Genomic DNA, 12,375 nt, shown 5'->3' with positions numbered 1-12,375 from the left:
TTCAAGCAGGTACATCTTGTGCTATCAAAACATAGTAATCAGATGTCTTGGTGGTGATCATGACCTATAACTTTATAAAAAGAACAGAGCTCAACATCTATAGAACTCACTTGCCCATAAAGGCAAGTCGACTCCAAGAATGTATGTTTCTTCCATATAAAAGACCCTAAAAGGATATATGAAATGTGACACTTTTTCAATTAGTTAGTTATATTCCACAGTTGGTCAATTTCAACACTAGAATCAATAGACCATTCACAAACGGCCTACAAAATTTTACAGTGTTCCAGTAATGATTCACTCGATTATAAAAAAACTCCACCAAAATAAATCAAAATATCATATACCATACTTTGGAAGAAAAAACTAAAATAGTTCAAAATATACTTGCATAAAAGCCCGGATATCACAGGGGAACTGGTCAACCACAAAACTAGGATGAGTCTATAAAAGCTTTGATGTCACATTAAACAGAGCAAGGACAAAGAAAATGTCAAGGACCAAAGGAAGGAGTTTTCTTCTACACTTGGATCTCTGTCTGCCATCAAGAAATCAAAGTCTCCTGTATTCTCAAAGTATGGAAAATTGCAAAAGGAGACTAGAGATTCAAGAAGAGTGAAAGAAGTTTGAAATTAGAGACCCGATGGAGAAAAATAAGGAGTAGAAGAAGAATCACTGATGGAAAGGAAATAGGCAAAAATGGGAAAGGATTTCGAGCCCTAGCCTTTTAATCAGTTGCTGATACATTTTGACGAACATTCTTCTTTTATATCTAATCTTGAAACCGGAACATACAACTCTAGGAAGACCTGTGAGATCCTGTTGGTAGTTGCAACAAGGGACAGATCAAAATCAACAGTTAGGATTACAAATTTGGATAGGACCAAGTAATATTTTAAAACTCAGCTCAAATTCCAAATAGAGAAGCAAATCCTACATGCTATGTTAGGCTTTGAGGCAATCCCCAATCCCTATTAATAGGAAATATAAAAAATACTAAACCGCTTATTTTATACATTTTTCTTTGCACCGACAAAGGATGTACTGCTAGTAAGGAGCGATAAAACTCCACCACACAAGGAGCAATAGAATGTCTACACCTCCTGGAAGAGCTAGGAGCTCCATTTGATAGTTGTAGCAAATCATATATCAAAACCAACAAAGAATGCTTATAGATCCGGATAGGACTGGGTATCATTTTAAAACTTAGTTCAAATTTATTGGAAGATGGGCCCAAGCCCACAAGACCAAGGAAGACCTACACGTTCAAGTGTAGAAGATGGGCATTAAGCCCACTAGACCAAGAAAGGCCAACACATCCAAGAGAGGTAGAAGATAAGCTCAAGACCCATATGCCCACACAATGGTGGCATGATGGTAAATAAGGAGTTCTCTCATAAAGATTCATCTCATGAAGATGGCATTGATGTAATTAGTTTAATTTTTAGGGTTATTATTATATTAATCTATAAATTGAGCCTCGGGAAGAGGGTTAGAACGCAAGTCCATAACCTCTTTCTTCCTCTTGTTTTCTCTCAATATGTCATGTCTCCTTTTCTCCATGATTTAAATCCATGGAGTCCTGAAAATCAACAAGGTATCAGAGTATTGATTTTTAGGACTCATAGTATGGTTTTTTAGAATTTCTATCTTGTTGTCTAGGTTGATCATTCAAAGTTGGCCAACCCATTTTGTTTTTTTTTTATTAATTCTTCCAATTAGCATTATTTTGATATTGGAATCTCAATGGCAACCTTCTTGAGAGAATGCTCATTTTTACAACATCTTTAACATCCATCATATCTCTTAGAGTATTTTACCTAACATTTTGTCCATACAGATTCCAATGGTTCTCAACCTTATGCTACCATATTTTGATGTCTTTCTCAAACATGTTGTTAGAATAGCCAAAATCAGCAAGATGTGGAAGAGCAATAGTTAATCAAGCTGGCCATGGAAGCAATCCACTTCCACGAGCCCTTTGGTTTTGTTCAGAGTAAGGTGTGATACAAGCTTCCATGCATAAATTTCACACAACATATAGATCATCATTAGATCTGCACAGAGGAGGAAGAGTCCCATGATCTCTTTCCAGATACGAAGATCTTCTTCATCTTGAGCATATGCTTCGGGTCATGAGTAAGAAAAGTACCCTCATGGTCGTAGCAATCTATTTAACTTGAGGAGAAGAATAATAGACGTTCAAGGTGAAGTCCGTGCAGGGATTCTAAACTTTTGTCCTTTCGTTGGGTTTCTGGTTGCATGGAGAACCTCTGACTGGATTGGAATAAGATAACTTTTTGTGTTGCCTCTGTCATCTTCCTCTCTGGCTCAATCCTCATGGGTGAGTTTATTTTGGAAGTCGTATTGCTCTGCTTCAAAAATTATTCTATCTTCTCAGTTGGAGCTTGATTAGAAGATCATGATTGGCTTTGTTAATTTTATCATGTATAAACAGAGCCACTGTTGCATTGCTACTTGATTTATTTTTGGAAGTCGTATGTAGTAGTGAGCTTAATCTAGCGAAATCCCAAGTTGAAGTTACCGTAATCTTCTCTCATTGATTTTTTTCAATCGAATCATTGCTCAAAATAAGCTCCAGCTGGTCATTGACAACACTCTGAAATCTATCGAGATTAAATTTTCAAATAAAAATTTGTCAACATGGCTGATTTCTAGGCTTATTCATTTCTAGATTGAATTATTTATGGAATTATTCCCCTCCATGTGAAGATCTCTGTTGCATTTTTGGACGTCTCTATAGCTTGATTAATCTTTATTATTCAAACTTCATCAAGTTGTTAATTTCCTGGGAGCAGTTTTTTTTCGGGAACTCCTCCTTTGGGCATCTTTGGTTTTCTGATTGATTCCCGGTGTTGTTTCTTATTACGGGAAACCTCTCTAGCTCGTCTCCATCGCATGTTAACGCTAGCTTCGTTGCAGTCCATTTCAACTTTTGAATTTCGTGCAAGTGTTGCCATGATTTCTCAGTTGCTATTTTCACTTGACTAGTCACCTCCGAGAAATCCACCATCGTCGTTGGGAAATTGGACTTAACAATGCTGGAAGGTGATAATCGATATTGTTGGTGAAGAAGACGGAATTGCCGCTGATGAGGGCTCAACTGAAATTAAATTTGTGTTGTCATTCAAGAGCAAGAATTGGGTGAACAATGTTAGTTGCCCTAGTGGGAATATGAGTTCCCGCTCCCAGTCGAGATTACAAAGACGTGGAGACTCAAAGGACGTAAACATTGATGGAGGAAGAAGAAGTTCATTTAATCTGTCGGGTTAACCCAGCAAGCAGACAACTAGGTTGACTCTATTCCGCTCGGGTTAACCCATCAAGTCGGGTTAACTCAGGTCGGTTCAACTCAACACGGACAGAGTCAACTCGATACGGGTGAGCCTAACTCAGTCATCTCAACCCAATCTCTGTGACTCAATGTGACACATTTATTGACTCGGATTATTATTCTTCGATCAACATATTATTTGGTGCACAACTTTCAAATGGACTCGCATCGGATTATTTTATGTGACCTTTTAAGGGATTTTCATTATTTGGTATGTGATATATGGGCCCAAACCTTTTTCAACTATTGCTATTGTGTCTCTCTGATTGAGACATTAGCTATTCATTGGATGGTTCTTCCAATTATGATCAACTATATAGATGAACTTTACTATTTGCTGCATTAACTCGCATAACGATAATTTTTGTCATTTGAACATTTAAACCACTCCATGAGTGTTCTAATACCATTATTACTTCCCTTCAAGATCAGTTTGTCAACAATTTTTATAATACCATATTGTTGCACGACATTCAGCATATGCCACACTCACAACTACATAAACTACAATGGTTATCTTTACTATTCATCCATTACGAAACCATAATAAGAAAATGAAACAATCAAATACAACCATGCATTAGAAGAACCGTTTGATGCTAAAGTGAAAATAAAACATCTAATTATACATAACTAAGTGCAACATCTCAAAAAAAACAAAAAGTGAATGGGGAGGTAAAATGTGACAAGTCATGAGAAAGACCGAGAGTTACTAGTCTTCATGGACACATGGCGGAGGCAGCAAGACTCAAAGAGCGAGGGAGAACGCAGCAAATTTATCAACAAACAATGTCATCTGAGACAGTATTATTTAAAATCAAGGGCTATACAATTCGATTTTCCTTCCTTTTCAAAGAGAACATTGAAGAGCGAAAACTCATCTTTCTGCTATTTTCTGCTCTTCCGAAATCCGAAGATATGGCCCAAAGTTCCATTTAATAAATAGGTAAAATAACCAATTTTTTCTTCCTTTAATAAACTCACAAAAAAAAAATTGACAGCCCTAAACTTAAAGCTGTTGATCACATAAATCCAGGTATCCCTTTGAACTATTAAACTAAACACTTTTGTTTTCAAAGAGATATCATATCACATATTAATATTTATCTAAACAAGTTGGCAAAGGAGTCCATTAATCCAGTCAAATTCGGACCACACTGTTTTTTGGTGAATTTTAAAACTATACTAAATTAAAATAAAGAATATTTTAATCAGAGTTGATTGTTGGCACTAAAATAAAATAAGTATCTTGTTGAAAATCTCAAAATCCGATATGCATTGTATATTCTCTTAAATGGGTCTTCAGGTGTTCGACGTCTTGAATTCGTATCTGAACAATGAAATTTAATCATAATAAAGAACAAATAAATAAATAGTATTATATTGCCCTCCTTACAACTTCAACAGACGGGTTACTCTTTACTTCAAGTTTCAACTCTGTAATAATCCATCGCTCACAAAAATCCATGAATATTCAAAGTCAGGTCAAGGACTCAAGTGCCCACATCTTGTCCTTCATCCCTGAAATCCAAACACCAAATGATATTGTTGAGATACTTGACAATGAAATGCAACAACGGTTGATCATGTTAAATACTGCACTCTAGCTTTGATTGTTTCTCGCAGTTAAGATCGTTAGCAAGACCACCATGGATCTGTTTCAGCTTCTAAAAGCACTAGTTTCGCTGGTAGCAGTGCTTGTCCTATACAATCTATGGCTAACAACGTCGAAAAGTGAAGAAAGTGGACGGCCGGAAGGTTCCCGATTATCGGTCACCTCCACCTTCTTGGAGCAAAGGAGCCACTGGTTCGAACTTTCCCTGCCATGGCAGAAAAGCACGGACCCGTCTTCACCTTCTGGATGGGGATGCGTCGGACCATTGTGGTGAACGGCAGGGATGCCGCCAGAGAGTGTTTCACTGTGAACGACAATGCTCTGGCCGGCCGTCCCCGCTGAGCTTCTCGGTTACAACTACGCCATGTTCGGTTTCACTCCCTACGGACCCTACTGGCGAGAGATTCGGAAGATCGCCACTCTGGAGCTTCTCTCCAACCGCCGGCTGGAGCTGCTGAAGCATGTCCCCGCGAGCGAGGTGGATTCCAGGTTAAAATTCCTGTACACCCAATGGGTCAAAAACGATCAACTGCCCATTAAAGTGGAGATGAAGGAGTGGTTCGGGAACCTGATGTTTAACAACGTGGTGATGATGATCGCCGGGAAACGATACTTTGGCAGCGACGACGTCGCCCGAGGAGAAGGAGGCGAGGGAGTTCAGGCGGTGCATGCTGGACTTGTTTTACCTGACGGGGCTGTTTGTAGCTTCAGATGCTATCCCGTTTATTAAGTGGTTGGATTTGCAGGGGCACGAGAGGGTAATGAAGAGAACCGCGGCGGAGATGAACGTCGTGGTGTCCAGATGGATGGCGGAGCACCGGGAGAAGAGATCGTCCGGCGTGGCAGCGAGGGAGGCTGACTTCATCGATATGCTGCTGTCAACGTTAGAGGATGTGAAGATCACGACCTACGACTCCGACACCATCATCAAGGCTACTTCTCTGGTATTTTATAAAAACAGACAATCGTCCGCATTAGTCTACAGAAACGATTCTACCAGTTAGAAGGAACGAAAAATGATAGAACACCAAAATCATTAGTCATGATGAGGTATTTATATTTTACAGAGTGTATTCTAGACTCTTCTGGAATACATGGCAGAGAATACAGTATTCTAGACTCTTCTGGAATACATGACTCGTTGACACCTTCTGGATTCTTCTAGAGGAGCCGCTGAGGTGGAGAGCTGAGTGTTGCTGAGTTAGCCTGGAGATGACTTACTCTGTGCTGCTGAGGTGGAAGTCTTCTTATTGCTGATACCCCCCCCCCCCCCCCCCCGGCGAGCCCAACAGGCCTGGCAGGACTGTGAGGCTCGATCTGAGTGTGCAAATTCTGGTGATGGACAGGGGCTTGGTAAAGACATCTGCGATCTGATCTTTACTAGAAAGGAAGGAAACTTGAAGAGACTTGTTATGGACACGAACAAAATGATAATCAATGTCGACATACTTGGTTCGAAAATGCATCACAGGATTCATAGATAAGTAAGTGGCCCCCAGATTATCACAATAGAGAATGGGTGGCTGAGATAAGTAGACTCCCAATTCAAACAATAAGGATTGGACCCAAACTAATTCACACGTAGCATGAGCCAAGGCCTTGTATTCAGCCTCCGTGTTGGACCAAGCGATAGTAGTTTGTTTTTTTAACTCCAGCAGATGAGATTTGTGTCATAGAATAAATAATAGCCATTGGTAGATTTTCGGTCGTCGGGGTAGCCTGCCCAATCGGCATCAAAGAAGGCAGCCAGAAAAAGGCGCAGAGAAGAAGCGAGAGTCAGACCATAATCCAGAGTCTGTTTCAAATACATTAAGATCTGTTTCATGGATTGCCAATGAGAAAGACAAGGAGCATGCATAAATTGACAGACTCGATCGACTGAGAAGGCTAAATCAGGCCGAGTGAAAAGAAGATATTGGAGGCTTCCCACCACACTCTTGTACAGAGAAGGATCTTCCATAGATGTAGAATCAAAAGAAGAAAGTTTAGTGGAGGGAGACATAGGAGTGCCAACAGGATTACAATTAGCCATATTGGTCTTGTGTAGTAAATCAAGGATATATTTTTGTTGGGACAGAAAAATCCCATTCGGAGTTTTGTGATACTCAGCACTAAGCAATTGAACAAGTTGATTAATGGCAAAGCTATCGGAGCCAGTAAGGAGGATGTCATCAACATAAACTAAAAGATACAAGACAATAGACTTATGGCAGTAGATGAATAAAGAAGTGTCAGATTTGGAGATGACAAAGCCAAATTTAAGGAGTTTGCTGCTCAGACGAGCATACCACGCACGGGGGGGCTTGTTTAAGGCCGTAGAGAGCACAATTGAGCTTGCAGACATAAGTGGAAAATTGAAGGTGAACAAAGCCACTTGGCTGAGACATAAATACCGTTTCATCCAACGTGCCATTAAGAAAAGCATTTTGAATATCTAATTGATGAACCGACCAACTGTTAGAGAGGGCAATGGAAAGAACTAACTTGATGGTTGTCGGTTTGACAAATGGACTGAAAGTCTTGGAATAGTCCAAGCCCTCTAGCTGATTGTAGCCTTTGGCAACAAGTTGCGCTTTTCGCCGCTCAACCGAGCCATTTGAAAGGTATTTTGTTTTGAAGATCCAGCGGCAACCCACAACATGCTGAGAGGGGGAGGGAGGAACTAAGGTCCAAGTATTATTGGAGAGAAGGGCTTCGAATTTGAGTTGCATCGCCCGACGCCATTCTGGGTATTTTGAAGCTTCAATGACAGAGGAGGGTCATCGGGAGTGACAAGGGATGTGAGGAGGGCTTGAGGGGTTGGCCAGCCAACAGTACCGTCAGTCTGGATTTTGGGAAAATGGAGGATAGATTTGATGGGGAGGATTGAAAGGGAAAAACAGTTTCATCAAACAGAACATCACGAGAAACATACATACGAGAGGTAGGGATGTGATAGCATAAGTAGCCATGATGATTAGGGTTGTAACCAAGAAAAACACAAGGAAGAGACCGATAATCCATTTTGTGCCGATTATAAGGACGAAGATTAAGCCAACAGAGACAACCAAAAGTTTTCAAGAAATTGTAATTGGGCTGACGGTTCCACAATTTTTCAAAGGGAGATTTGTGATCTAACACCAAAGTGGGTAAGCGATTAATTAAGTAGGCAGCAGTAAGGAAGGCATCAAACCAATATTTTTGAGGGGCAAAGGAATGGGCAAGAAGAGCAAGACCAGTTTCGACAATGTGGCTATGTTTCCTCTCAACATAACCATTTTGAGAGTGGGCATAAGGACAAGCCAAGTGATGAGAAATTCCAAGAGACTGTAGTGCAGTATGAGGGGAACGAAATTCGCCACCCCAATCAGATTGTAGGGCACGTATTTTGGTATGAAGTAAATTTTTGATTTGAGACTTGAAGGATAAAAATACATTAACGACATCGGATTTACACTGTAATAGAAAAATCCATGTAAACCGACTGTAATCATCAACAAAAGAGAGGTAGTAGCGAAAACCACCCCTAGACACAGTAGGGGCAGGACCCCATACATCAGCAAACAAAAGTTGGAGAGGGGCAGTGGTCCAAGACGGAGAGGATGAATACGGTAGTTGATGAAGTTTAGCCTGACAGCAGGAAGAGCATAATCCAGGTTGTGGAGAGCGCTTAACTGGGAGAGAGAGCTTGGAGATGATGCGGTGGACTAATTGCATGGAGGGATGACCCAAACGAGCGTGCCATTGGAATGGAGAGACTCTGGACCCAGTATGAGCTTGATAGGAAGAGGCAGCGAGAGGGAAGACATACAGGCCTTGACTTACGGCAATCCTTCACAAAGAAATAAGATGAATGAAATTCAAAAAATACAGAATTATCTTCACAAAATTTTCTAACAGAAATTAAATTCTTAGACATAGACGGAACATGATAAAGTTGAGGGAGGAGAAGATTGTCATAAGTGGATGGAATAACAGAGTTGCCAACGTGGTGAATAGGGAGAGAATTACCATCACCAATACAAACAAGTTTAAAACATGGTTGTACATCAATTAAGCATTATTTAAAAACATTTAAGCCCTAAAGCTCAAAAACTCTTGTATACATTGGGATTGAGATTTGGTTGATTATCCTTATACATGGAGTTTTTAAGATTAATCTAATTGACTGGATATAATCTTCATGTCTTCAATTTTCTTATAGGTACCTCTTCAAGATAACTTGACATTTTTTATGGCTTCAAGTCATATGATGAATTTGTCTCTTGAAGGAATTACTTTTGAAAATACTTAATTTAAAATTATTAGTGAATTAGGTTAGTTTTTGTCATCATCAAAATGTGGATGAGGGTCAACCTAGATTAACAATATACACAATTGAAGAAGAAGAAAACTATAGTACTTTGCTACACTTGTTTCCTAGTGAAGTGGGAAATCATCTCTTTTGTTTCTTTTCTCTCTGAATGCCTTGTTTTATGTTGAGAAAATCTAATAATTAAGAGAGAAAGTAACTTTCTCTTGTGGTTTCTTTTGAGTTCAGGATTCTGGACCACTAGACAACAAAAAACGTCTCTTTTTTCCTTTTCTTTCTTTTCTTTTATGTGGTTGCTAAATACACCCTTTAGCAAATTAACTATTGAACTGGTTGGCGATGATATCAAGTACAGATCCTTGGATTGAAAAAGAAAAGCTCATGCTATCATACTAAGTAGGCCAGACTTGCTTTCTCATTCTTGCAAAAAAGAAGAGTGTTAATCGGGTGTCTTGAATCCGATTACCCGACCCGAACCGATTACCCGGTTCGGATCCGTGTCGGGACCCGATTACAGGATAAAATCGGGAACTCTCTGGATTTAGGGATTTTGAGGAGGAAGAGAGGTTTGAGAAGACGAGATTTAGGGATTCTCTGCGTAGAGAAAGAAGGGGTTCGTAGAGGGAGAAATCGGAGCTTGACTTTGTGTAGGAGCTCGGTTTTGTATGCTTGAAGCCGCAACCCCATTTCGTTTTAGTGGATTCTCGTCCCCTCCCGTGGAGTAGGCTGTCGCCGAACCACGTAAGATCGTTGCTTCTTGTGTTTTACTGTTGTTTTACTGTTATTTATGCCCATATTACGTTTTCTATTTGATTATATGCTTCGTGGTGATTATGCCCTCGAATTAAGGGTCTATTATGCTCAGATTACGGTCTTGGTCCTAACAAGTGGTACCAGAGCGAGGTTTTCGGGCGTCGATGCCGGAATTCCGTTCGTTTCTCTTTGTTTCCGCTGACGGGAAGAGAGCTCTGTCCCGAGCTTCCATTTGGTAGTTTCTGGAAGTGTTGAAAGGAGAAGAGAAAAAAAAAAATTTTTGGCACTGTTCGTGGTGTCTGTCAGTGCCCGAGGAGGAAGAAAAAAAAATTGGCACTAGTTGGTGGTGTTTGACAGTGCCGAGGAGGAAGAAATTATTTTTTTTTTGGCACTGGGTGGTGTCTGACAGTGCCGAGGGGAAGAAGAAGAATTTTTTTTTTGTTTTTTGGCATTGTTCGGTGTTGGATTCTGGAAGCGACGAGAGAGAAGATTTAAGAAATCTGAGCATTTTTTGTAACCGAGGGTATTTCAATAATTATGACTACTAAGTATATATTAGAGAGATTTGATGGGCAGATGAGTTTCAGTTTGTGGCGCGTGAAGATGCGTGCCTTGTTAGTACAACAAGGACTCCACAGAGCATTGAATGGAAAAGATAAGTTTCCAGCTACGATGTCAGAAGAAGCCAAGGAGGATCTTGACATCAAAGCTCTCAGTTCCATTCAGTTGTGTTTGGCCGATGAGGTTTTGCAGGAAGTTGCAGATGAGATGATAGCAACTGGTTTGTGGTCGAAGTTGGAGAATATTTATATGACAAAATCTCTCACGAACAGGTTGTATTTGAAGCAACAACTTTACACTCTTCGGATGAAGGAAGGTGCATCTCTCAAAGACCATCTTAATGAGTTCAACAAGATTATTATGGATTTGAGAAATATAGATGTTACCGTGAAGATGAGGATCAAGCACTGATTGTGTTGTGCACTTTACCCCCATCCTATGATCACTTCGTTACGACTATACTCCATGGGCACGATACCATCTCTATGGAGGATGTTAAGGCATCGTTATACTCTCACGAGTTGAGGAAGAAGGTGTCTACCAGTGGGAGCGAGGAGCAAGTAGATGGTCTATTTGTTCGAGGGCGAACGATGGAGAAGGATTCTGGAGGCAGTGGCCGTTCTAGGCCGAAGTCAAAGGGGAAAGGGGGCAAGTGCTATTATTGTCATCAACCAGGTCATTTTTCTAGAGATTGTCCAAAATTGAAAGAGAAGGAGAAAAGAGAAGAAAAGGAAGAGGTTGCTAGGTTTGTTGAAGATCATTCTGATGGTTCGGAATATGTTCTCACAATTGAAGGTTGCACACTCACAGGGTGAGTGGATACTTGATTCGAGCCGTTCCTACCACATATGTCCTATCTAGGATTTTTCTGCAACATATCAGTCGGTAGATGGTGGTATAGTTTTGATGAGGATTTTTGCTCTGTAAAACTGTTTGGGATTGGAACGGCTCAAATCAAGATGTATAGCGGTATAGTGAGAATTTTGTAAGAAGTTAAGCATGTACCAATTTTTTGTTTTGCTTTCTCTCGGTTCTATAATTACCTTGGTTGTCGATATACAGCTGAAGGTGGAGTTTTTTGGAGGTCTGTATAGGGACACTGGTTGTGATGAAAGGGAAAAGGGTTGGTAAGCTTTTATGTGCTTCAGGGCAGTATAGTCATAGGTATTGCAGTAGGTTCCTTATCTTCAGATTTAGTTTTTTTTTTTTTTTTACACGATTCGTCTGTGGAATATTTGGTTAGGGCATATCAGTGAGCAGGTAGAGTTTGAGGGTGATAAGTACGGCTACACCGACATGGTCGCTTATGCATTACCTGTGGCAGAGACCGGTCTGTTGGGAACATTGTGGAGACTCGCCGCTGCTAGAGGCTGGAGTCGTGGAGACTCGCAGTTGCCTAGAGGCTGGAGTCTTGGAGACTCGCCGTTGCCCAGAGTTTGGAGTCGTGGAGACTCGCCGTTGCCTAGAGGCTAGAGTCTTGGAGACTTGTCGTTGCCTAGAGGCTGGAGTCGTGGAGACTCGCCATTGCCAAAGGCTGGAGTTGTGGAGACTCGCCGTTGCCAGAGGACTGAGAGTCATTGATTCCAGAGGGAGTCATTGTAGTAGAGAAGTCTTCCAGTGGCTGCAGGCAGAGGTAGAGGCAGCAGTGGTTGCAGGCAGAGATTGCAGTGAGGTTTTCCACGTGTTACTAGTAGAGGCAGTAGGGAGTCGTTGTTGTGAGAAACCGTTCAGTTTTCAGAGCCCTCTAACTACCGTGAAGCGGTCACGGGTAGTGATGCTGCTCAATTCAGATGCCCTAGG

At 40.8% G+C, this 12,375-nt stretch overlaps 1 protein-coding gene across 1 annotated transcript; it reads left to right on the top strand.

Moving 5' to 3' along the window:
• Positions 1-5,286: 5,286 nt before the first annotated feature.
• LOC137935224 (xanthotoxin 5-hydroxylase CYP82C4-like) lies at positions 5,287-6,454 on the top strand. Its single transcript, XM_068779916.1, has 3 exons — positions 5,287-5,667; positions 5,717-5,914; positions 6,317-6,454. Exons 1-3 carry the CDS (start codon positions 5,287-5,289, stop codon positions 6,452-6,454), a joined length of 717 nt encoding a protein of 238 aa, XP_068636017.1.
• Positions 6,455-12,375: the final 5,921 nt, after the last annotated feature.

Source organism: Aristolochia californica, unplaced genomic scaffold (assembly GCF_029961685.1).
Source record: "Aristolochia californica isolate CCGP_79_NKW_82.1479 unplaced genomic scaffold, dmAriCali1.0.hap1 SCAF_6, whole genome shotgun sequence".
NCBI classification, from domain to species: domain Eukaryota; kingdom Viridiplantae; phylum Streptophyta; class Magnoliopsida; order Piperales; family Aristolochiaceae; genus Aristolochia; species Aristolochia californica.
Note: the sequence above shows the minus strand (reverse complement) of the source record. Positions and strands in the feature narration are given on the sequence as shown.

Coding starts and splice junctions, on each gene's coding strand:
- LOC137935224 (XM_068779916.1), top strand. CDS start 5,287: ATGCTCTGGCCGGCCGTCCCCGCTGAGCTTCTCGGTTACAACTACGCC. Junction 5,668..5,716: donor TTGTTTTACCTGACGGGGCT/GTTTGTAGCTTC, acceptor TTGGATTTGCAG/GGGCACGAGAGGGTAATGAA. Junction 5,915..6,316: donor TCATCAAGGCTACTTCTCTG/GTATTTTATAAA, acceptor GGTGATGGACAG/GGGCTTGGTAAAGACATCTG.